The 25,655-nt window shown below is 41.9% G+C and overlaps 1 protein-coding gene across 1 annotated transcript; it reads left to right on the top strand.

Annotated features, from left to right (window-relative positions):
- Positions 1-408: 408 nt before the first annotated feature.
- On the top strand, positions 409-25,618 carry vps53 (VPS53 subunit of GARP complex). Its single transcript, XM_037083439.1, has 22 exons — positions 409-565; positions 989-1,069; positions 2,063-2,112; positions 2,222-2,288; positions 7,858-7,944; positions 8,348-8,463; positions 8,882-9,001; positions 11,718-11,796; positions 11,893-12,036; positions 12,156-12,298; positions 12,894-13,035; positions 13,669-13,767; positions 14,313-14,407; positions 15,503-15,745; positions 17,776-17,923; positions 18,082-18,164; positions 18,258-18,336; positions 18,607-18,755; positions 18,854-18,923; positions 19,096-19,233; positions 23,140-23,244; positions 24,312-25,618. Exons 1-22 carry the CDS (start codon positions 479-481, stop codon positions 24,480-24,482), a joined length of 2,496 nt encoding a protein of 831 aa, XP_036939334.1. The 5' UTR covers positions 409-478; the 3' UTR covers positions 24,483-25,618.
- Positions 25,619-25,655: the final 37 nt, after the last annotated feature.

The following is a 25,655-nucleotide window of genomic DNA, read 5'->3' as shown; positions in this document are numbered from 1 at the left end:
TTATTTGACAAACACGTGAAACTAACACTATAAAAATATAAGATCGTTTTTATGTGTTTTGAATGTCAGGCAACAACATGTTACAAATATATAAATAACTATCATACTATATTATACTAACAGATAATAATACTCATCATTTATTGTCTCTTAATTGTCATATTTTGGTAATTGTTATCATAGGCCTAGATATCAACCCAGTTATTCCTGGTATTTCTAACTTTGCCAAATTGTTGATCCGCATTTTTTTAGGGAAAAGGATCCGACTCGGAGATTAAATATGCTCCCAGTGACAAGAAAGGAACACAGAAAGAGGAGGCGATGTGTGTGGGGAAATAACATATATAACTCAAGTTCAAGCTGTGATTTCCGACAGCATTGAAAGCACCGTCGTCTGACATCTGACGTAATCAGGTATCCCAGAGGCCTCCTCACCAGGAAGTGTTTTGCCGGAGAGGTCTCTGGTTTTGTTTTGACGATGATGGAGGAGGAAGAGTTTGAGTTTGCGGAGGATTTGGAGGCTATTTTGCATCTTACACCCGAGGTGCAGCTAGCCATTGAACAGGTAGCGGCTTGACCTCGTTATTATTGCCGTTTTCTCAACATTTTTTGCCGGTCTTGCAAATACACAGCCTGCTGTTAGCAAGCTAACCCGTCCTGGGGTCTCTCTGGATATACAACGACCGCTAGCTATTAAATATAAAACATAGATTCCTCCAGTATATTAACTGCGTTTGGTTTACAGAGATAAATGTTTGATAGTTTAAAATCGTGTGGTAACGTTGACATTAGCCGGGAATAACGCAATATGTCATTTTAGGAAGCTGTGTCTGCCTTTTACCCTGACGTCGTGAATGTCGGGACACTTGTGCGTCTCAGTTGACAACATGTAGATGCAGGCTGTCACTGATGATTGGCTGTAGTTTTCAGGAAACCACTGAATAACGCACACGGTATCACCAGTTTTACCAGCAGCTTTTCTTTCAAGGTTTTCCCCAGTCAAGATCCCCTGGACAGAGCAGACTTCAATGCTGTGGAATACATCAACACACTGTTCCCCACCGAGCAGGTACAGACACACACCTTAAGACGCACAGGTGACATGCACAGTGATGTATTTATCATGGTGGGTTACACTGAACTGTTACACGTGACTCAAGTGGATTGGCAGGTTTTGACTCTGATTAGTTATGGATAAATTTTAGTTATAAAATACTTGGCTGATGTCACAGCAGATGTTTTCTGTGTTATGAATCCTAAATGACTCCATTTCACTTTATCTGAATAACTGCACACAATCGAGATCATCCACCTACAGGTCTATGTATACTCCACCTCCATGAGGGGTCACTGTAACCCTGTAGTAAGTGTGCTTAAATGCTGCAGAAGGGAGCTCAGTAGTGTGCATGTGTTTTCGGCTGATTGGGTTGTGCGTGTATTAATTCAGCAGTTGGGACTGAGCTGTTAAACCTGCCCTGAATTTGACGTATTTGTTTGATTTCAAGCAAGGTCTGCTTCTGAGCACAGATGCATTAAAGGTGCAATATTTAGTTTTGAGGAAGGAATTTTAATCAGAAGAGAAAGATCTTCATTGACTGACTGACATTTTTATGCCTTAACAAACTGAAGAAACAAACTGTCTGACTGAATGAACTAAATAACCTTACAGAACAACACAATTCCATACTGTTTTACTTTGTTTATATTTGGCGGACCCTGCCACCTCTCTAGCTTCAAACAGTGACCCTATTTTCCTCTGAAAACAGTCTGTTTATTCACTTAAGAATTTGAATTGTAAATACTGAAATTCTGAGTATTTAAATGTCTTCTCCCAAACTACAAAGTGCCCCTTTAAATGCTACAGAGTGTGTATTTCTGTTCGGGTACCAGCATGATGTGATAAACTGTAACTCACACACAAAGTATGTGTCTTGTTGGCCTCCCACACACCCACAAGTGACACAATATTTCAACTTCAGGTCAAACATTATGATATTTTTAGAGGTATGACAGAAGGTTGCTAGACATTTTCCTGATTTCCTGTCTGTATATTTCCCTTCAGTCTTTGGCAAATATCGACGATGTGGTTAACAAGATTCGGCTGAAGATTCGGTGAGTTCATATCACTCTCACCCATTCACTTAATAATGTGTTACTTTAGTTATTATATGTTATTTTCACCCCTATGTGACCAAGTGCCCTTTTGTGTCATATTTGATAGACGCCTGGATGACAACATCAGGACTGTGGTGCGTGGGCAGACCAACGTGGGCCAGGATGGCAGACAGGTGAGATGAGCTGCAGATCACAGTGAAACACGCTGCAGCGGTTAGAAAACAGTGATCAAAAATATCAGCAAAAATAGTTAAGGTCATGTACATTATCATGGCAGACCTAATTCAGATTTATTTTTCTGCATTAAACTTTATTATCTTTATAGCAATACTGCTCAAAGAAATCACATCGCTTTCATTTTAATTATATCACTCAATAGATGTCAGATTTAAGTTTTAAAGAAGTCCTCCAATAATATTTTGTTATGATTGTTATTCATTACTTGTTCAGAAAGTCTGATTGACGTCTGTGTTGGTCTCAGACAGATGGAAAATCAGTGGATGAAACATTGTATGAGCCTAATATGGGAGATGAACAACAATATTTGACATACTGTACATACACTTCAAACAACAGCATCATTCTTCTGAAGATAGAATGCTGCTATAAGTTTCTCCCAACCCAGAAAAACATGTTCTTCCCGCTCGCCTGCTCTTTCCTCTCTCCACTTTGCTTCCATGGAAAAGGACAAGATGACTCAGAACCATTCCCGCTGCTCAAACTGCGCCTCTTTACGGAAAACATGTCTGGGAAATAGATTCCTGTATGTAAATACTTAGATTTCTTTTAAACCAGGCTGTTGAGTCTTTGTCTTTTCTTATGGGAGCATGAGAGAAAGGGACAACCCCTGTTGATTTATTCCAGCTCCTTGCTCTGTCAAGGAGTTGTGGCTTGAAGGGAACGTGACACCTGATGGGTGAGCCGTGTATGTTCTGACCAGTTGACATGATTAGGTGTGTGTCGTCGTCAGGGAGTCTGGCCTGGTGGCCCCGTCTTACCCAGTCAGCTACCGTTCGGTAGCAGAGACGCTCTAAATCCCCTCCAGACCAATAACATTACATAGTCACACACACACACACACACACACACACACACACACACACACAATAATTTTAGTTTGTTTTTCCAACCCCACTGTGCCATTCCAACATTTCCAGAGGGAAAATCCGTTCTGCAGATGGAAAGATGGAGAGGTGTTCATTTCAACATGGCGAGTGAAACATAAAGACAGCAATATAAGAAAAACCTACACGATCAGCAATTATGACAGTGTTGCTGCTGAGAGACCCAACCTAACCTCAGTGAGCTGAATGCAATTCCTGCATTGAAATCTAAGATGGTTACAGTCATGTAGAGGGATGGACAGCACAAGATATGAGGAGAGAGAAAGTGGAGGAAGACGTCTGGGAAATGATTTCCTTTGTGTTTTTCTGTAGGGAGTCACACAGTAATAGTTGAGCACTGAGTGTGTGTGGAAATGTAACTGCTCATGTGGTCAGACCCGGGTGGCTAATAGAGCTGATATTCAGTGTGTTTGATGGCTGTGTTACTGGGCAACAAAACATCTTTATGTAAAAATCTCAAGGCAGGTTTGATGACATAACATCACTATTTGCTATATGATGCAGATAATCCCAGTTTGCCTTTTTACATAGGTGACTTAAGTGAGTGAATACCTAGCAAACCCTGTAGTGTCTTTTGCATCCTAATAAGACAGATGCAGATACACACACACACACACACACACACCGCCCCACAGGCCTAAATTGGTGGCAGAATGATTGACTGTAATACATGGTGTCCAGTGGCAGAGAGGCAGACTTAATTATAATGAAATGAAGTCTTTCATCAACCAGAAATTATGACAGTGCTCACATGTGGCTCTTTTCTGGCCAATCCAAAGAGATTCCTCGAGCCTGCATGAGTTCATGTGGTCAAAATATAACGGATACTGTTTCCTAACAAGCTAAAAAAATAAAAAATAAGAATGCAGATTGTAGTTCCGTTCATGATTCTCTTCAAACTTTGTGTTATCTAGAGACCCTGTCTGTGTCTCCATCAGTTTTGAGCAGAACGATTGTGATAAAAGATTGATTACTCGGTGTGCAATGGAAGTAAACGGTAAATGGCAGCAGCATTGTGTGTTTGGTGTAACAAAGTCTGACGTTGTAGTCTGGCTGTAATGGGTGTGAAGCCGATCTCTCAACTTAACTGTTTGGGTTCGGGATTAATTTATTTGCAGCCAGAATGCTCAGAATGGTTCAAAATTAGGTGCACGACCCAGAACAGAACCTATCCCATGTTGGAAAAGGGGTTTATTATGAGACACACACACACAATATTTTCATCTGTCTGTTGTCATGGTGACATGGTTACTGCATGCACACCTGTTCCACAGTCAGCTGAGCTCAATATCATAAAGCTAATGGAAGCTTGTTTTGCATTTATTCATTCTTTTTATTGATTTATTTTGTCATGAAAATGAAAGACGTGAAAGCTCTCAAGCTGGAATCTATTTGTGCAAGTCGGAGTCGGAGAATCTCATTAACGAGACCAAACATTTGTTCTCAGTTACTGCTTGCCATTTACATTCCTGTTAATTGATGGCTGAGGAACTTTTTTGCCATAGAAAGCTGCTGTGCACAAGGGTATAAACACACACGCACACACATGCGCACACACACCCTAGTAGTGCAGGTTGGTAACCTGGGATTTGCATTTTCTTTCTGTTTCTTTTTGGGGGGGTTTCTGTGTTGTGTGTGTGCGCGCACTCTTCATTGTGGTTTTCAGACCGCTGCATTTAAAAAAAAAAAAAAAACAACACAGTGTCGGGTGGTCTTCCTATAGAATTGACATTAATGTAAATATTTAATATTAACTGAGAAAGGGCTGTTCACAACTTGTTTTCGTTTCCATGCTTTCATCTTCTCACAGCTCTGTCTTTTTTCTCTCTAATGTGTCACTTTCCCTCGTCTGTCTCCTAATTTATAGTTTCAAAGTGCTTATAACTTTCTGTTTTCTGTATTTGTATTTCTTTAAAAGGAATCTGGGTCAAATGCTCTCTGTGGATTCTATCAGTCTGTGCCTCAATTGTCTTCAGTGACTTGTACAGCGCAGCCTAATAAATCTGACTCTGTTATTTTATCTTCAAACACCAACTATACCAAAGTGTTTTTTTTTTTTCATGTGTATGTTTTTTTTTCCAGTGGTGAATATAAAAGGGAAATTCAACAATAACAGTGTAGTAGCATACTGCTGTTTACAAAAGAATGCATTAGAAAATGGTGTTCCGTTAATTTTATGTAAGACTAGATTCCACACAAATCATTTCCTAAACTTTTCGTTTCTCTGTTCTGTGAGACATTCCCGCTGAATTGTCTCCCTAGAATGTTTACATCAAGTGTTGCGCTCGGGCAACCTTCCAGCCGTTAAAAGAGCCCCTTTGGGTTGATCTGCTTCATTGTATGTGACTCCAATCTCACAAGTACCGTTTTATATGTCAGAGGGAGGAGTGACGTGCATGAAAAGAACTCTATGATATCGCCTGTGTGTGCCATGGAGCATGTGCTGCTCATTGCATGTTAGAGATAGACTGGTGTGCATGTGTGTGTTTGTGTGAGAGCAGATAACATCTCGGGCACAGAGGCGCCTTCTGGGCAGTGGTCTCTCTTTCTGCTTTCCTCAAGGCTAAATACAGGAAATGAGCGCTAGGAAGCGAGCCAGATTGACTCAGCTGAGTGTGCATGAGCGACATTCACAGCCTCAGAGATTCTGGCCTCTTTTGCATGCACTTTGTTTGCTCAAGAGCTCCTCCAGGGAATCTCTTTAAAGATTCAGTGGCACTCCCTTCCTCCTCACTCTCAGATCAAAGAGTAATCATTTAACCTGCCCTCTCTTTTTCCAATTCATTTATCCAATCACCCAATAACCAAAGAGGTTGTTTGAGGTATAAAAAAGTAAGGATGCATGCAGCTTTTGCTCATATCGGACAATCGTATCACAGAGTAGATTTAGCTCAATTTAAGGTGAAAACTGATTTTGTTGTGGGTTCATCAGTCCTGACTCTGACTGTGTCACTTTGACGACGCTCAGGCAGGAAAACAAATCATCTTCCGTCAGTGCAAGCTGTATTTATGTTTACGTGTGTGTGTGTGTGTGTGTGTGTGTGTGTGTGCGTGTGTGTGTGTGTGTGCGTGCGCACACTTTTTTAGCATGTTTGCTCACTCACCGATTCTTGGAGGTGCTTGTAAAAGTGGTAAATTCCTTGCACAGCTGGTGCTGGCTGTTAGCATTCCTTGTGGGCATGTGTTCTTGTATTTGTGTGTGTGTGTGCGTGCGTGTGTGTGCGCGCGTGAGTCTTGGGAGAGTCAATGTTGTGTCGCAGAATTGGGCCAAGTGAAGCCAATTACCTTGGCATCAGATGTCGGAGCAGAGTCTCTGTTGAGGACCATCAAAGAACAGCTGCTGTGTCAGATGATGGGGGAAATATCAGAATAGCACGTTAACCATCTCACAATTGTAACTGTCTAATGTTATCTAATCCCGTCTGCCTTTGTAGGCTGTTAAAAGTGCTAATAGGTTCTTTAGGTCCTCTAGTGACAGCCTTTCTGCAGAGATTAGCTTTATGACTCATGTGTCAACCTAAGACCTCTCCATGTCAGATATTTAGATAGCTCGTCAATTAGACGGCCAATTAGATTGTTTGGCATCGCCCCCAGTCTCGAGCTGGGAATGGGCATAAGGAGGATAATTTTTCACATGGACCGAAGCCAGTGGTGAGTGTGGATGAAAAATAAATATCCCTGGGAATCTGAGCCAGACAGGCACACCACAACTGACACACAGTTATTCCACACACCACCTGCTTTGCACAAAATGGTATTATTAGAAGTGTAGCGTAGTTTATGCAAAGGAAATCTAAAGGCAAGCTTATATGATTGATTAAAAGCAGATTAAGAAATAGTTAAGCTGCTGGCAGGCTTTCTGTGTTCACCGTCCATGACTTTGCAGATTAAAGAAGAACCAGACTTTAGTTTTATAATATTTAGACAAGACACCAGAAGGCAATTTAACGTGTATGTGCATATTTTGACTGTAATTGCACTTTTTTTTTTAATATATTATTTGGATTCATTTTTCAACGCTAATGTTAATGTGTAAGGGGTGAAGATGGAAGGTTTTTGTTTTTTTTTCTTCAGTATTCTCATGTCTGGACTGTATGACTCACCAGTGCTCCACTGACTGAGCTGACAACAGGTAGAAAACTTCTCACTCAGTCGATCCTTGGCATTCTAAATTCCTCCAGCTTTCTTCTCCTCTCAGTATGCGAGAGTAAACTGAGTGAGAAGTTTTTCATCTCTGTGCTCCTCTCAAGGTTTTGGTCAAACATCTGTGTTTGGTTTTACATTTTTACTTCACTTCCTCGGGTCTCCACTTACACCCCCTGATGATGAAATTTGAGCATGCAGTGTGTAAGAATTTTAGTTAAAACACTTAAAAGGAAAATTATAAACAGAACGTGCATATTGCTCCTTGCTCCTGCAAACCCTCACAAACTCGCCAAAGGTATAATCCAGGCTTTAGAGTTCCTTGGGTCCAAATTTTCAAATCTGTTCAGACCACAGATTTGTGATGATCATTTCCTGGAATACAGACAATGCGAACATGATCAGTGGTTCTTGTAAAGCAGTATGAAATGTGTCTTCTCTGTTTGTTTCATGTTGCCATTTTTATTTTTGGCAGGCTTTGGAAGAGGCCCAGATCGCCATCCAGCAGCTCTTTGGCAAAATCAAAGACATCAAGGACAAGGCAGAGAAGTCTGAACAAATGGCATGTACACAAACACAAACATGCACAGACACACTCACACGAAGGTGGTTTGTTGAAGCTTAACAGGGATATGACCTTCACTCAGTGGAGATACAGTCCATATCCTCCTTCTTTCACAATAGAGGGGCAAGTTATTTAAAGTAGTGGTAATGCACCTTCCATGTGTCTGTCTGTTACAAGTGTGTGTGTGTGTCAGTGAGAGTCAGAGAAAGGCTGTTATGGTGGGTGAGAAGAGAAAGGATGGGAGGGGGTTGTCAAGCAGACCCTCCCTCCAGAAGCACGTAGGAACAATAATGTCTCAGACCAGTGGGTGTGTCCTCCCTCTTGGTCCATCGCTCTTTTTCACCTCTTCTTGCTTCTTCCTTTCTCATCTGATGTCTGACCTGTTCCTCTCCCTGCACAGGTCAAGGAGATTACGAGGGACATAAAGCAGTTGGACCATGCCAAGCGCCACCTCACTACATCCATCACCACCCTCAACCACTTGCATATGTTGGCAGGAGGTGTCGACTCTTTAGAGTGGGTACAATCACATATGATAGATCGGACCAAAATCTTGACGCTTATTTAATCGAAACAAAGCTGTAGAAATTGTTCCGAGATTTTTGTGGTTGTGCGCAGTTAACTTTATGCTGAAGTATTAGTTGCTGCCGGAACAAGACAGGTCTTGTATCAAATCTTATGTAATAAGCAAACCCCCTGCTGAATGATAAGTTTACTGCAATCCAAACTGTTTTCAGAAGTCTTGATGAAATTGAAAAAATCTGCAAATGTATACTGATTGAACTGCTAAACAGGAGGAAAAGCCCATAAATCATAGCCATGTATCTTATGAGTGTTTTTTTGCACCTACAGCGTGCTTGGAATGAATGAACATGATGTATCCACTATTCTTTTTATACAATAATGTAAATAATTCATGTGTGTTGTGTTCCAGAGCCATGACCAGAAAGAGGCAGTACGGTGAGGTGGCCAACCTGCTGCAGGGAGTCGTCAATGTGCTTGAACATTTCCACAAGTACATGGGCATACCGCAGATCAGACAGCTTTCTGAGAGGTATTTAATATGCAAACAGTGACACACGTACTCGTTCACCACTGATACATGTGGTTACATAGGGTTATTTCTGTTGGGTTAAGTGCCTTGCTAAAATGCGTCGAGCAGCATGGCTGTAAGAACAGCTCATTTCCAGTAGCCAGTTCGGAGCTTGATCTCTGCTTACAGCTGAAATATTCCACAGCTCGTCAGCCGAACTGTTGAAAAGTGGTTGCAGCATTTGGCTGGAGGTGTTTTGCGTATTACATCCTGTTTATGCAGATATTCACACACACACGCACACACATGCACACACACACACACACAGTACCACATATACAGGAACACACAGGAAGGAAACCCACTGAATAATGTCCTTTTATGCCAGCATTTCTTCCATTGTGAGAGATTAGAGGCTCTTCTGAGGATGGGTGTGTGCATCTCCATGTATGTGCTGCCACTGTGTGTGTGTGTGTGTGTGTGTGTGTGTGTGTGTGTGTGTCTGTGTGTAGATGAAGCATTTTGTGCATTGTGTGCTTGTTGTTGATGCTTGCAACATGTCTTTCAATCATCATACAATGGTGCAATTAGGAATGTTTTTGTGCCAATATCTGGATGTGGTCTTTTGTTTAAACACACACAGAGGTTTACACACACAAAAGAAAGCCCATTGTTGCGCTCTTGTTTCCCACAACTCTGACTAATTAAATTTCCATTTTTGCTATGATTTTTCCAAGAACATCAGAATCAGTTTGGGACACATTGGTCAAGTTTATGTTCGGGTACAAAGTATTGCCGATCCCTAGCAATGACCTTCGGTTCTGTTTTGACTGAGGTGTGGCAGACAGCGTTCATACCAAATAACAGCTGCGTGGAAGAAGTGACTCTGCTGGAGAAACAGATGATAGGAGACACATGGGTAAGATAGGAAGACAGCTGGATGCAAACAGTTAATAGAGAGTATCAAGATCTTACACATGCGCCTCTACAATAGTACAGATAACATGAGCAGAAAAGAGACTGAGGCATTTGATAGATAAGACAAAGTTTGGCAATAACTGATATTGAGGCAGGATGAAGGATCGGATGGGATGTTCGCTAATTCACAACCACGAGGAAAAGTAGCTTGGGCATGTTTGCAGCAGTGAGCTAAACTTTGCACATGTCACTGTTGGCCACAATTAAACAATGTTATACATTTCATAGCAGGATAATTAAAAGACTTCCCATTTCTACTCAATTAAGAGCTCATGAAATTGACTTGTAGCCCTATTTGAAAGTAAGTAAGCAATTGATTTAATAGTTAACAATTAAAGGATTTATTGCTGCACTCCAGTGCAGTGTATAACAGCATGATCAAAAAAGCTGAAACAAAAGTATTAAAGCAAACCTAAGTGCATATTTTAGTTGTAAAAACTACAGAGGATATTTCATCTGGAAAAAGGAAGTGCTCAGTTTCAAACAAATGTGAAAATTCTCTAGGGTTACTGGCTAAATGCACATTAGAGCCTCTGTCTGACATTTCTCTGCTCCTGCCTTTTACGTCTCCAATTCGCAAGAAGAAGTTAGCCTTTTATCCGACAGTACTTTGAAGCATGACTAAATGGAGTCAGTGCAGCTTTCACCTTAGAACACGATCAACTCTGATTATTTCTTAGTAAGCCTTTAACTCGTTTACTCCTTGTCTAAAGCATTACTCACTGAGCTCTGTCTCAACTACACGGGTGACTGTCAAAGTTCAGCTGACGGACAGTGACATATAATGTCTGGGCGGCTTGGTCTCATTCTGATAGTTCTCCTCCAGACTCATACTAGGGCACTTGAAATGAAGACTGCTTCTTCAGTTGGCATCAATCTCCACCCTCTCCCTGTTTGTTCTGGACGACTGGCATGGCTTTGGGTGCTGTCCTGGGTTTACCCGGCTTGGATGCCTTCCTATGAACACAGACTCTCTGAAGACTACACTCTCAGATTGTCTTAAGCCGACCTCATTATGTAAACACTGTCGCATGTCTTTTTTGTTGCTTTACTGACCAGAAACCAGCATCTCTACATTGATAGAAAGCAACGAATGATAAAGAGACCTTGTGAATGTGTGTACTCATTGGGACTAAAAATGTTGGGGATAGGGCTGCACAATGTTTGTAAAAAAGATATTGCAATTTCAAAATGAAAGACAATAGTCATCATCATTTCTGAATCACAGTTTTCATTTTCGCATGAACACAAATGGTGGCTGTACCAAACAACCATCTTTTTACAGCTGTGGAAGGCCAGGGGCTCTCCACAGTACTTCCTCATAATGCTGTTCTGTTAAACATCTCACCTTTTTCTCACCCTCCAAAATAAACATAATCTTAGATTCTTCTGGGCTTTAATTGTGCATGCGTGGGTCGGGAAATAATTGGCTGTGACAGGTGTTTTTAGAGCTTTTGAGGTTTTCACCGATTTTATAGCGAGTCCTGTGACACTTCATTAACATCAATGGCCTTGAGGTTTGGCAGCATGTTACTTGTTTTTCTCTGCACTTGGACAATAATGAAACAAGGTATCTTTTAACTGGCTTTCCACTGTAGAGTCTTTGGACTAAAATATTTTAGCCTTAGAGGAGGGTAAGTTATGATGTATTTTAGCAGCTTCCACGTGAAGTTGCCATTATTCCTGTATGATATTTGTTTAATTGAAAAAACATTGAATAAATAATGAATAATTGTGTGATTGTTTTTTGTCCTGTCAGAGTAAAAGCAGCACAGAGTGAGTTAGGGACTCAGATCCTGGCAGATTTTGAAGAGGCCTTCCCCTCTCAGGGCTCCAAGGTAAATATGTTGTGTAATCATGATGCTCATGTCTTGTTCTTTCTTTTGTACAGAACAATATGTCAGTGTTTTGGGTTTTTTTCATAATCAATGCAGAGACCAGGTGGCCCTAGTAATGTGCTGAGAGACGCCTGCCTGGTGGCCAACGTGCTGGACCCACGCATCAAACAGGAAATCATCAAAAAGTTCATCAGGCAGCACCTCTCAGAGTACCTGGTGTTATTCCAGGAAAACCAAGATGTGAGTGAGAATTTGAAAATCCATACCGTAAAAGATCATCTAATTCCAGTCAATACCTTTTGTGGAAAATGGTGGTATGTAGTTATTGATGAAAAAAACAATCCCACCTGGTTGCTCAGGTTGCATGGCTGGACAAGATCGATCGGCGCTACGCCTGGATTAAACGCCAACTTGTAGACTATGAGGAGAAGTATGGACGCATGTTTCCTGAGGAGTGGAGCATGACGGAGCGTATTGCTGTGGAGTTCTGCCACATCACCAGGTAAACACACACAACTTGTAGTACAAAAACCCATCTAGGAGCGAGGAGTGTTCCAAATGTGGCTTAAAATATAGTATGCTGTCTTTCTGTCCTCAAGAAAAGAATGAAAGAAAAATCAAAGAAAAAATAAGCTGAATGTTAATTAAATTACGAAAGCCAGAAAGTGGGAAATTGGTTGTGGGACTTTTGTGCATCATGAAGTGAACCACACTGGTGTTTGCTGCCTGGCACGAGTCTGTTATTTGGTGCAGCCCTCAGTGCAGTAGATGTAGGTGGCCTACATGCGCAGTGACCGAGTTTCCCAACTTCTACTCCTCTCCTTTCCCCTCAGCTTCATGAGAGAAGAAATACTTGGCCCACAAATTGTGTGTTTCTCCCAGCAGCAACTGACACGATGAGAAAAAAAAAAAAAAACATCTGGCAAAAGTCAGAGAAGTGTCATCAGAATAAACCCTGACATGGCATGTTTTTGCTAAAAGGAGAAATGTGTGTGAAATCAGTTATATACTAACAAGGATCACTGCAAATATTTTAGGATGTCAGTGTCTAGAAATTAAAATCCTATGTTTATTCTTGTTGTGTGTGTGTTTGGAAGGGTGGAGCTAGCCAAAGTAATGCGAACACGGGCCAAGGAGATTGAGGTGAAGCTGCTTCTGTTTGCCATCCAGAGGACCACAAACTTCGAGGGTCTTCTGGCTAAACGCTTCACAGGATGCACCTTGACTGACATACCTGGAGTGAGAAAAGCGCGCACTCACCCACAATACATGCCAGTCTATTGACCATTAACTTCAAATGATTCCAGCAGGAGGTGTCCAAACACATAGTGCAGATGTTGCTTGCTTGTGTTTGCACAACAGTCGCACTTACATGAAACTGCTTACGTGTAGCCCGTTGTTTCATACTCATACACTCACCCAGAGAGGTACTCGTGTCACCAACCAAAGAAACCTTTCATTCCAGGTCACGTTGGCGTGTGGAGGAGTAAGTGACACAGCGTAGGGACATTTTATGATTATTGTTTTGTTTGAGCACAACTAGGCCAAGCTTACTCAGAAATGATCATACTTAGGCACGACAGAGGCCCTTTTGTCTTCAGTTCAGTTTACACCCCGGCCTGTTGGGTTCTGTAATTCAATCAGGGATTTGGTTGAGTGGAATTTTATAATTGGAGATGCAGTTTCATCAAAACCTCCCACGAATTGCTCTATACAAACAAGCAAGAAAATGATGAGGCCTGGACTTCATTTTGAAGTTTGTGATAATTACAGGAGAAGTACTGTCAGTCAAAAGTGCTGTCAAAACCAATTATGATGCTGTAATTACTGAGCATTAGGAAAAATACTAATGTTTCATCCATCTTCATACAGAAGAAGAGGCCAGAGAGCCCTCTAGAACCCACCAACCCCTTCTTGGAGGATGAGTCAAGTGAAGATGTGGGCACAGAGAAGGACGAGGATCTGGCTAAGGTGAGATGACCCAAACTGACCTCCATCTCACCCATGCTGCAAAATAAAGGGACTGTTAGATATTACTCACTTCTGATGTAGAGTTTTCTCTAGGCCAATTTTTACTGTTTTCTAATGTGCTCCTCTTCAAGGGAATATGACTCATTTGCTCATGGCAACGCACGGGCAAGTGGGACAGCAGTGTAGCAGCCTTATTTTGATATTCTCCCATGAACTGCTTCAACTGATAACTGTGTGGCTTTAGTTTGAATAACAGAATCTTATCTGATGTACTTGTTGTCTTGGCTGAAACCTCTTAATCAGGACCTTAACAAAGCAATAGATTGACCGAGAACTTTTGTCATTAATTGCGAGGAGTTTTTATGTATGAAAAACGGCTCCACTCTATTGTAACAGCCCTGTGACTTGGTGTGGATATTGGTCAGTATGACAAGTTCAGCAGTACCACCTGATTCTGTATTCAGTGTTTTGACATTTAACTTTGCCTGGAGACAAAAAAAAACCTGTTATTGTTCTAATTCCTGTGTTGTCCTCCATTGTTTCAGCCCAGGAAGCCGAAAGCTCCGGACAACCCTTTCCACGGCATTGTCTCCAAGTGCTTTGAGCCTCATCTATATGTCTACATAGAGTCCCAAGACAAGTGAGAAACACACATTCATACAAGCCAGACAGGGCCAAACAGGGTCGTGGTACACAGACCCAGAATCAGGAGCAGGTTGTGTGTAAAGCTGGCACATGCATCCTTTTTCCACTGCCCACTCATCAATCAGATCCCCCACCTCCCATTCTACTTCATTGCCTCTTGTGTCTTTCCATCCCTTGTTCCTGTGCAGGCCTCTGTCTCCACTGTGGCAGAAATGTTTCCCATTAGCTGCACGACCACAGACGCAGAGAGAAAGAGAGAGGGAGGTAGAATAAGTGCTGCCACAGCAGATCTGCCTATTTTCATTCCCACCTCTTTATTTTTTTTCTTCTTGGTAGCCCCTCTCTGGTCTCTTTCTTTCTGAATACATTTTGCTTCATTCTTCCTTTCTTCATCTCAATCTCTCTGTCTTTTTTTTTTTTTTATTTCTTCCTTACAGTCTCTCTTCCTGTTTACTCACCTCCCACCATCCTTCGCTTCTCTTACATCTGTCCCTCCCCCTGTCCCAGTCATGGTGATCGCTTCTGAAACTGAACACAGTTCTGGGACTGCTGTGCTTGCATGCAGCCCCTGGCTCTTGGCTATCTGGAGCGTTAAATGCAGTTTGTCTGTCCAAGAGAACAGGATTGACCCGTTCTGCAACTACAACCTCATTTCAGTTCGGTCCAAAGGCCTTAAACAGGCAGCAGCCAGATCAGCTTGTCCCCAGTGGGACATAGCAGGAGAGAACAGTGGCCTGCTTGTTTTGTCCTTGGCTTTAGTTCCAAGATTCAGAAGGATTGGGCCACACCAACTGACTGTGGACCTGTTGACTGTAGTACTGAGGATTTTGATATGCTTGGAATATTTTCTCCTATTTATCCATCTGGCTCTCTGTCTGTGTGCCTGTTATTCTATCCTTTTATTTATTTATTGGGGTTAGGCACCAATCATATGTTTTTACTGTTTTAATGTTTATATTTGATTCATTTAATTCCTTTCATGTGCCTCTAACCCAACCACCCATTGTGTGTGTGTGTGTGTGTGTGTGTGTGCACGCGTGTGTGAACCTGTGTTGGTTTGGCTGTACCGTATATTTACGGGCATCTGCAGGAACCTGGGCGAGCTGATTGACCGGTTCGTGGCTGACTTCCGAGCTCAAGGCCCACCCAAGGCGGGCACAGAGGAGGGCGGAGCGGTGCTGCCCAGTTGTGCTGACCTCTTTGTCTATTACAAGAAGTGCATGGTGCAGTGCTCCCAGCTGAGTACTGGAGAACCAATGATTGCCCTCACAACCATCTTCCAGAAATTCCTAAGAGAGTATGCTTGGAAGATCCTCTCTGGAAACCTGCCTAAGTAAGACTGGCTCAATTTATCCCTAAGGGTCCAGTTGTTGCTTGTTTTAAGACTTGACTTGAAGTGCAAGGGAAAACCCCTCAACTTCTCATCTGAATTGCCTTTGATTTTTTTCCCGAAGTTAGTCTCACTAGAAAAATGATCTTCCCTCTAATGTGTGATCTTTTCTGAATATTTTTAAACGAGGAAGATTTTTAAACGATAACCACAAAAAGCCAAAGCCAACAATGAATTAGTCCTACTATCAAATATTCCACTGAGCAGCAGACCTCTATTGTTTCCCCCCCCCCAAAAAGCTTTTTTTAAAATGCATCATTTAGCCAGCCCAAAGAACGAGTCTTTTAGTCAAGTCTCACCACTCAGCTGCAATCTTGGCAACGCTGCTAGCAAGTTGTTTTGGACTAGCAGAGCAAGACCAGGATCCTATCTAAATGGATGGGCAGAGTGGCATTACGTCATCATTTAAAATCTGATCAAATCCACTTGAAAAGTTTGCTGACTTTGTTCCAAAAATAAGATTTTAAAAGCTTTTTTTCCCCACATTATACTTCTGCTACACATTCAAGAAAGTTTGACAATGCCAGCTTTTTTATGGCTCAATCCAGAGTGCCAGGCTGTCACAGGACACCGTGGGCTCATTCCACCAGAGCACTTGATCCAATGCAAATTTAATGTCTAATTTTTGAATCATCTTACCTTCCTTCATAATTGCATTACTCATCATTCTTGACTGTGAGAAGTCTGCATGCAGCCTCACCAAAATTGGTTGAAACTGTCAACCGCTGAATTTCAACTGTGGGCTTGCGTCATTGCAACAACACAATTGGCAGACAGTTTTCCCTGTTGTGGCTGTTATAACGCAGGCTTTTAGGGGACAGGGAAGGGGCTGGATATATGTCACAAAATGACTATTTCTGATGTTTTGGACCTTTCTATTTAAAATGTTTTAAGTGGTTAAGTCTCCTCTTTTATAACGTCTCTGGCCAAACTGATGCCAGAGGTGACAATCCTGTTACATTAACTAGCAAGAGTTTCTAGCCTTTCAAACATTTCCACCCAGAATGATACATTTTCTGGGCAGTAACACAAACACAGATTTATTCGGGATTAACTCTTCACAAACAAGCATGTCACACCCATATTTGTTCATTCCTTTGGTATGGTGATGGAGCTGTTTAGGAGTTTCAGCATGAAAATTAATGCCTTCAGTCCTCGCTGTGTTTGATGGATTTGGATGGCATGCTATAATGGATCTGGAGTGAGTTAAGTTGTGGCAAAGTCTAATATGCTACCAGCAAAAACATCTCTGGCTCATTGGCCACATTAGAACTCATCACTGGGCTGTGGTGTGTGTACAAATTCGCACACAGACACACACACGCACACGCATGCATGCTGTTTCTGTCTCACGTGCATGTATGTTAATTACACACTTGCCCTCGCTGTCTAATGTATACCATATTCTGAGCCATAGTCAAACACTGTTCAAAGGTACTCTTAAACGCTTTGTAAGTGTATACACTCACAGACACATGCAGACATGGTCGTCCAGTATGGTGTGCTGTGAATTGGTTTTGTGAGGTTTTGAAGGGGGCCCTCGAAAGGAGCTTGAACTATGTTGTGGTTTTACCCACATGTCTCCGTTATGACGTTTATTAATGACTGGGCCGCTGTTGAAGCCTCATTGGTGCAGAATCCCGACACTTGTGTCTGCTTGTAGTTATGCCTGTTGTGCCTCAGTTACTAAAAATGGCCTTCTTTACCTGTGGTTTAAAAAGTGTTTTACAAAGAGTGTCTCTTAAAGGGGGTCCACAATAGCCGTGTCTAGAAAAATAACACCCAGATACACATATAACAAACCAGCTTTCACCCAAAAATGTCTTATCACTAGCACTAAAACTATACAACAGCTATATCTTAGTTACTATTAGACTCAGATATCAGCCTTTCTCTCCCACTGTTAACCCCTCGTTCTATTTCTGTCGCCTTCTTTTCTTCACTGCTGTTTTTCTATCTATGTCTCTGTCCAGATCGAGCAGTAACAGCGGGGGTCTCACCATCAGCAGTCTGCTGAAGGAGAAGGAAGGTTCAGAAGCCGCGAAGTTCACTGTAGACGAGCTCTGCCTGATCTGCAGCATCCTCAGCACTGCAGAGTACTGCCTGGCTACAACACAACAGGCATGTAAAACACACAAAACAAACCCACGGATGGACAAGAGCATGAGGCTATTTTTTTACAATTTTTTACACATACAGCAATTATGTGTTTAACGTGTTAAAAAAAACATATGTATATTATACGTATTATATGTTTTATATTTGTGTTTGTCTTCCAGTTGGAAGAGAAGCTAAAGGAGAAAGTAGATAAAATCTTGATGGAGAGAATTAATTTGACTGGGGAGATGGATACATTCAGCACGTAAGTGGACAGTTGTTCTCTTTATATAAAAGAAACCTTCTGCTATATGAGCCATCTTCATGGTGTCAGTTATTTACTTCCATGTGTCCTCAGTGTGATCTCAAACAGCATCCAGCTATTAGTTCAAGATCTCGATGCTGCCTGTGACCCTGCTCTCACCGCCATGAGCAAGGTTAGACATACATGCACACATCCAGCTCACGACATATGCTTGAGAATTTTAAGCATATGTTGATGATTATCTGAATAATATTGTTAATTATAAAGATAACTGTGACATGACATTTCTCATAATATCCCTTGTCAAATGCGTAGCCTCCAGTACTCAATCTTCCTTCTCTCTCTCTCTCTCTCTCTCTCTCTCTCTCTCTCTCTCTCTCTCTCTCTCTCTCTCTCTCTCTCTCTCTCTCTCTCTCTCTCTCTCTCTCTCTCTCTCTCTCAGATGCCGTGGCAGAGTGTGGAGCATGTTGGTGACCAGAGTCCTTATGTCACGTCAATCATCATGCACATTAAGCAAAACGTGCCTATCATCAGAGACAATCTGGCGTCCACGCGCAAATACTTCACACAATTCTGCATCAAGTTCACAAAGTACATGAAAATACACACATTCATACAGACATTATTTTTCTTTCTATTATCCGTGATGAAAGGTTCCTAAATCTGATATCATTTATTTCTTTCCTCAGTTCTTTCATTCCTAAATTTATCAACCACCTGTTCAGATGTAAGCCTATTAGCATGGTGGGAGCTGAACAAGTGAGTTTGATTTATGTTAATCTGTCCTAAAGCTTCATCATCTTAAACACATTTAAGCCATACATGTATGTGCAATGTCACATGATATTATCGTGCACCAGTAGACATGTTCAACCTTGAATAACACTTCTTATATGCCTGAGAGTCTGTCTTGTGTATCTTACCCCACCAGCTCCTCCTTGACACTCACTCCCTGAAGACAGTCTTGCTGGATCTGCCCTCCATAGGCTCCCAGGTGCTCCGCAAAGCACCTGCCAGCTACACTAAGATAGTGGTGAAAGGCATGACCCGTGCAGAGATGATCCTGAAGGTGAGGATAAAGGGGGGCAGATGCTTTTGGCTGTGCAGCTTTCAGGTGCAAAGTGTGAATAAATGCACTTTGAATGTTGGAAAAACACTTAACCATGCACCTAAAGCTAGTAGAGATGAATTTAAACAGTTTATCTTTCACACATAAACTCAGAACGGGCCCCCCATCTTTAACCGATGGACTTGAGTTCTACTCTAAACACAAAATAGCTAATATTAAACACATTATCAGAGCAGCTCAATCTTTACTGCTCACTTGAGATTTTATGGCATTTTTACTTGGGTGTCTAAATTCGTGCTCTTCCAAAGCTTCATTCTCTGACCTTTAAAGGCTCTGAACCTGAGATAGACCTTTTTGTGTAAGTGCAGCCTGAATGACTTTTCTTTATCGCTTGTTTGCCGTTTTACAGATTAAATGTTGGAACTCTGACATATCCAGTCAAACATTAGCTTTGGTGTTGATGCTAAAACATGAACTAAGGATGGTCTGGCACAACATACTTCTTTTTCCACTGATTGGGCTCCATCGTTAGAGGCAACAATTGTCTGAACGAAACATTTCTCCTTTTGAGTGTTTTGCGGTTTGAATGGCGAGCCTGTATTAAAATGTTTGTTTTGAGTCGCCCGAGTAGATTATGTACTTAGAGTTTATTTTTGTGCAGAACAACCCTTTAATTGAGTCATTAACCCCACTCACAATAGCACTTTATGAGCATGTTTCCACCTCACATGAGGAAGGGAGGGAATAAGAATAGAGCTCATGCACCACTGGTTTAATGAGTGAGAGACAGCCAACGTGAGACAAACACACACACACACACACACACACACACTTATATTCTGACACAGTATGTGGTTGAGGCAGTGGGAAAGGTGAGAGTAAACAAGTAAATGCATGCAACCATGCGTTTACTCACGAAAACACACACAGATTAAATGAGTACGTGTTGGGATTTTTTGTTGTCAGTGGGGAGAGCAAAGACAGGATTGAGCCATTTGCCTCAGAATTACCTTATGCGACCCCAGAGGACACTGGAATGTGGCTGCCATAGATTAACCCCACCCTAATTAACCGTCCCTGGAGTGTACAGAAATGCACACGCAAAGAGTACGCGTCTGGTTGTCCTTTGATTTCCTTTGGACTCCCAGGAGGCCGTCTTTCCTTCCTAAAGTTGGACTGCTGATGTTTATAGCCGTTAATGTGACCCATTGTAATCATGCCTTCACTGTGAATAGCTTTAAAACAATGTCAGACAGCAAATATTTTCAGTTTATGGTATTACATTTTCTTGTTTTATCTCAGACACTGATTGTCTAACAAAGCCCTCTCGCCGTTTCATGTTCGATTGCCTCGTCTGATTGTTTTCTACTGGGACGCATACTGGCCCATATGGCCTGTGTAAAGCTTGTCTTTGTTCCCTGGAACAATTCCCTGAATGTATATATGAGAATTTCCACTCATCTGCCACACATTAAAGAGGCTTTCACATTATAGAGTTATAGAATGCAGTCACATCAGGCCACTCCTGCTTCTTGATTTTTTTTTTTTGTCTTTCTCAATTGAAGTGCCAGCGGGCCCTTTCAGCTGGAATGCCGTCTATATGTCTCTCATAGATGTAGCTGACACTGCATGAAGGGCCTTCAAGTGATTCACATGCATTACTGTGACAGCAGAAGACACTATAATCATTGTGAAGGCTAGAACTCAGATTCTGTAAGAAAAACATGGATAACACATCTTATACTGTGGAGGAAAAGTCTTAGTTGTAAATGTAATGAGTAATAATGCTGCACAAGATGATATATATGTTTATAGGTATACAAAGTTTTCCTCATTTTTGGCCTTGGAAAGTGAATGAGTAAAGCTTTTGTACTCGTGCCAGCATTTTAGCCATCGACTTTGCGCTATATCAAGGTCCCTCACAGGTAATTGCTTCCACCTTGGGCAGAGACCAGTGCATCTGAAAGACAAACCCATGGAAAGAAGTCCCAATACAAGAATCCCTCTGTCCAGCCTCAACAATAGCTTTAAATTACTCTCTGTGATGCTGGGACTTGAAATTAAATCTGGCGTATCCCAAGCAAAAAACTCCAATTCACTGGGACAGTTGAAGGTTTTGTAATCTTGTGTTATGGATCAAGAGTTGATTGAATGACCTCACACTAATCTAATCTATCCTGTTGATGTTACAAATTGATGTAGCTGAGCAGCGATTCTTTTTTTTTTTTTTCTTTCCCTCGAGAGTAGCAGAATAAACTGCTAAATCTTACATATTATCACCTTATAAAGTTGTCATGTGTTGGCAAACAGTTGGCTTCTTACACATTTAGCATACATGGACTAACATAAGCATTTATTTGCAGTCAGTGGTGATGACTGCTGAGGGAAATGTCTAGCTCTTAATCCGCCAAATGCTCCACAAATGTTTACCAGCTAGTTGCCAATTTTAGCGCTCTTCTGTTAGATGCCGGGCAGACAGTGAACAATGTCTTCTTCAGAGCTTATTTGCTTGTTTTTAAGAACTGAAAAAACGGCTGTTAATAAACTAAAGACAACACAATCTTGAGCTGTAAAACCAAAACAACAAGCTGAACGATGCTGATGTTTGAATATTTAGTTTGCTTGGGCATAAAAACTAGTCATCGGAGATCTCTCTCCTCGGATTAAATGTTCCCAAAATTACATTGTGCTTCTTTAAGGGCCCATCTCTTAAATCTGCATGCAGCTGTCAGAGTATCTCCTTTGAGTGTTGAAGATGAATATATTTGGGCCGTCTGTTTCGGGAGCCAGCGCTCAGTTATGTTCAAAGTCTGTGGGATTCTTTCTGTCTGTCTGTCTGAGACAGCCTCTCCTGGCTGGTTCGATGCCTGTGAGACGTGGCTGTTTTCCACGCTCTCCCAGCCCAGCCCACCATAGCTCCAGCTCTCTCTCTCTCTCCCTCCTCTGAAGTTCTCTTCTGTGGAGAATTTAAAAGGCAGACCCCCCCCTCCCCTCTTCCCCCTTCCCCTTGTTCAGCCTGAATGTTTCCCCCCCTGACTCTGTTGCTCTCGCGCTCCCTTTTTATGCCCGTTTTCATTCTTAAACTCCCTCTCCCTCCTTTGCTTTCCCTTTTTTTTACAAGGTCCCTACAGGCCTTTCCCTTGGCCTGGCTCCAGGACAGTTGCTAAGTAAATCACTCAGTCAGCAGCTCTAGTAAGAAAGCAAAGAATTCCACACAATCCTGAGCCTTTTTTATGCCTGCTCTTCCCTCTCTAGCTCCACTCTGTGCAGCTCACCTCCTTGTATGTATTTACATTGGGTGAAAAAGAAATGAGTGAAGCCTGAAAGAACAAGTGGTGCCTTTTTTTTTTCCTTAAATGAAGGATAAGAAAAAACATGTTGTGAGATTGTCCCTGGATGCATGCATGAGATGGGAGGTGGGGGTTCTGTCAGCCATGTGTTGTTCTGCCAGCTTTGTAGCGACTGCAAAAAAATGCTATCCGATCCACGTTTTCCAGCCAGCCTTTATTGTTGGGAGGGGGGGAAAACAGAGAATCCAATCCATAAAGACTTGTGCCCCATTAAACCTTTTCTGCCTGCTCTTGACTAATGCAGATTTTTGCCCAGGCTCATTATACCCAAAAAATAATTACCGGTGAAACTAATTCTTGCCCACTCATGCGTGGAGTAATTGGTGTGTAAAAGGAAAAAAAAAAGACTAAGGAGTCAGCTCCTAAATTTAGAACCATAGTCTCGACTTTGTTTGCAGCTTGAACTGCTTGGTTTTGTCAGTTCTGCCCCCCACCCCCCTCCCCTCTCATTTGGGCCATAGCTGCCCCATGTGGGATCATTTAAAGTTCTCTTGGGTTGTCCCTCACAGGAAAGGAGGGAGGGGTGAAACCAACATTAAACTCTCCTTTTCCACAGGTGGTGATGGCCCCACATGAACCACCAGTGGTGTTTGTTGATAACTACATCAAGCTCCTGGCGGATGGGAATCCTGAGACCTTCCAGAAGATTCTAGACATGAAGGTCAGCTTGTTTGACTCGGCCAGTAATTTAAAGGGATAGTTCCAGATTTGAGGGAAATGCGTTTTTTATGCCTTACAGTTGAGCGATAGTTGAGAAGATCACACACTCATACATAGCAGCCAGTTAGCTTATCAGGGGGAAACAGCTAGCGTGGCTCAGTTCAAAGGTAATAAAATCAGCCAACCAGCATCTCTAAAGTTCATTAATTGATATATGCACAAGTTGTAGTTTCTTTACACACACACTTAGTTTTGGTAATATAGGTTGTTAAGCAGTGAGCTTTAGAGGCACTGATAGGTGGATTTTGTTACCTCCGAACAAGCACAGGCTAGCTGTCAGCCTCTGCTTCCAGTGTTTATGCTAAGCTAAGCTAAGCTAAGCTAAGCTAAGCAGACCATACAGATGAGGATGGTATTTTTCTTCACATCTAACTCTCAGGAAGAACACAAACAAGTTTAAAAATATATTTAACTTTACATTTAAAGGAAAGGTTCACCTAAAACTGAAGGTTCTGTAATGGTTAGGGTGAAGTTTGTGGTGCACAAAACATTTTTGGACTTGACAGCAAATCACCATTGCAGCGTTCTTCTAAACAACTTAAGTAGTTGGGGAGCTCTTTTTAAAATGTTAAAAAACAACCAAAATTGATTTGAAGAGAGGTTATTTACACCCTTTAAGATGAAATCTTTACTGTAGCTGCTGAGATAAAAGTGTTAGCATGCTAGTGGGTGCACAAGCTCAAACGCACGTCGCAGGTGTAAATAACAACCTTTCAAATCAGTTTAGGACCTCTGGGCTTCCAGAGACTTGTATTACGCCAAACATGCTCCATGGAGGCATTTTATTGTTTGATCAAGTCTCCGCCTACTTTAGTTGTTTAGGAGAATGCTAAACAAGCTCCAGAAATGTTTTGTGGACTACAAGACTTTCCGTGGGCCTGAGGCGGAGTAGATAATGACTGTATTTTCATTTTTGGGTGAACTTTTAGGTTTGCATTTTCCACTTATCCTGTGTAAGATTTTTTGGTTTTATACAATGTGTGATTTACCCTGTGTATCTGTTTGTAGGGTCTGAAGCGCAGCGAACAGAGCAGCATGCTGGAACTCTTCAGGCAGAGGCTGCCCACCCCACCCTCCGGGGGCGACGGCGGCCCCTCTCTCTCCTTCAGCACCCCCACCCCTGAACAGGAGTCCTCCCGCATCCGCAAACTAGAGAAGCTCATCAAGAAGAGACTGTGAACAGACATAAACACACACACACACGCACACACACACACACACACACACACTGAAATCTCATCTTGAAAATAAAGACGGCTGCAGGATGAGACGCAGGTTATTCATCTCAAAGACTTCATTACGCTCCACTCAGATATCATGGAAAGCTACAGAAAGAGCGAAAAAGTGGACTTAATTATCTGACTGACAGTAATATGAACCCAGGCTGATGCTGGATTATGAAGAAACTTCCTCAACTGCTCCTTGCTGTTGTTACACATGTCATTCTGTACTTACCCACTTTTTCTTTTCACGACACTAACGTCTGAGCTTTGTAACATTTGTATATCGTTGCACAATGTACCCGCAGTCCGAAGAGCCGAATGTAGTGCTGTTTACTAATTTCTGGCTTCTTTTGTGGGATTTGTCTAATCCAAGATGATTACAAGCAGCATGATCTTAATTTAAGGTGGCATTTGAGAAGAAAAAAATGTTTTTCAAGGAGGGTCATGGTTTACTTGAAATGTTTTAAATCAAATGGGAGGATACCAGGTGGAAATTTGTATGCATCTCTGGCATCCATTAAAATGGACAATGCGTCAGCGGTGGCCTGAAATAAATTGCTGACTCTAGGTTCCTAAATCTGGGGCAAAGAAGGTTGTTGGATTTTCCTGCATCTTCAGTCAGACAATGAGAGCTGGCATTTAAAATCCCTCTAGGTTGACTCAGAAATGAGAGCCAGCTAGCTGAAGTCTTTCAACTTGGACCGTCGACTAAGAGGGCCGGGGGGGGACGTGTACTGTACATGTGTAGGCTACATACGTACACATGTTTGCAAACAGTCAGAAATCTTCTGCCTTCATTGCAATTACATGAAACAAGGTTGTGTCTTAGTGAGACAAAATGCATTTTGTCTCAGTGCTTCACCAAGTGATCTCTTGCTGCTCCCACATGTTCTCTTCAGATGTGAACAGTACATCACAGTCTGCAGAAGAAAAAAAAAAGGTGTTTTATAAGTCAATGCCCTCGTTATGGTCTCTGATTCTGATGCCTCCTGCATTCCCGCCGTCAGGCGTGAACTGTTAATCATTTGTATTGTCTAATAGTAGGCTACACAGGCAATTGTTGAGGAATATTAAAAAAAAATGCCATCAGTTTATTGCTTCAGTGCTTCAATTTTTCACACTATGCACC

The sequence above is a fragment of the Acanthopagrus latus genome, chromosome 2, assembly GCF_904848185.1.
Source record: "Acanthopagrus latus isolate v.2019 chromosome 2, fAcaLat1.1, whole genome shotgun sequence".
In the NCBI taxonomy this organism is placed as follows: Eukaryota; Metazoa; Chordata; class Actinopteri; order Spariformes; family Sparidae; genus Acanthopagrus; species Acanthopagrus latus.
The sequence above is the reverse complement of the archived record's forward strand: the minus strand, read 5'-3'. Positions and strand labels throughout refer to the sequence as shown.

Bases quoted from the DNA above. Each gene is read 5' to 3' on its own strand.
- vps53 (XM_037083439.1), top strand. From the start codon at position 479: ATGATGGAGGAGGAAGAGTTTGAGTTTGCGGAGGATTTGGAGGCTATT. The intron at 8,464-8,881 runs GTGGGTACAATC...GTTGTGTTCCAG, and splicing joins GGAGGTGTCGACTCTTTAGA to AGCCATGACCAGAAAGAGGC. The intron at 18,924-19,095 runs GTGAGTTTGATT...TTACCCCACCAG, and splicing joins GCATGGTGGGAGCTGAACAA to CTCCTCCTTGACACTCACTC.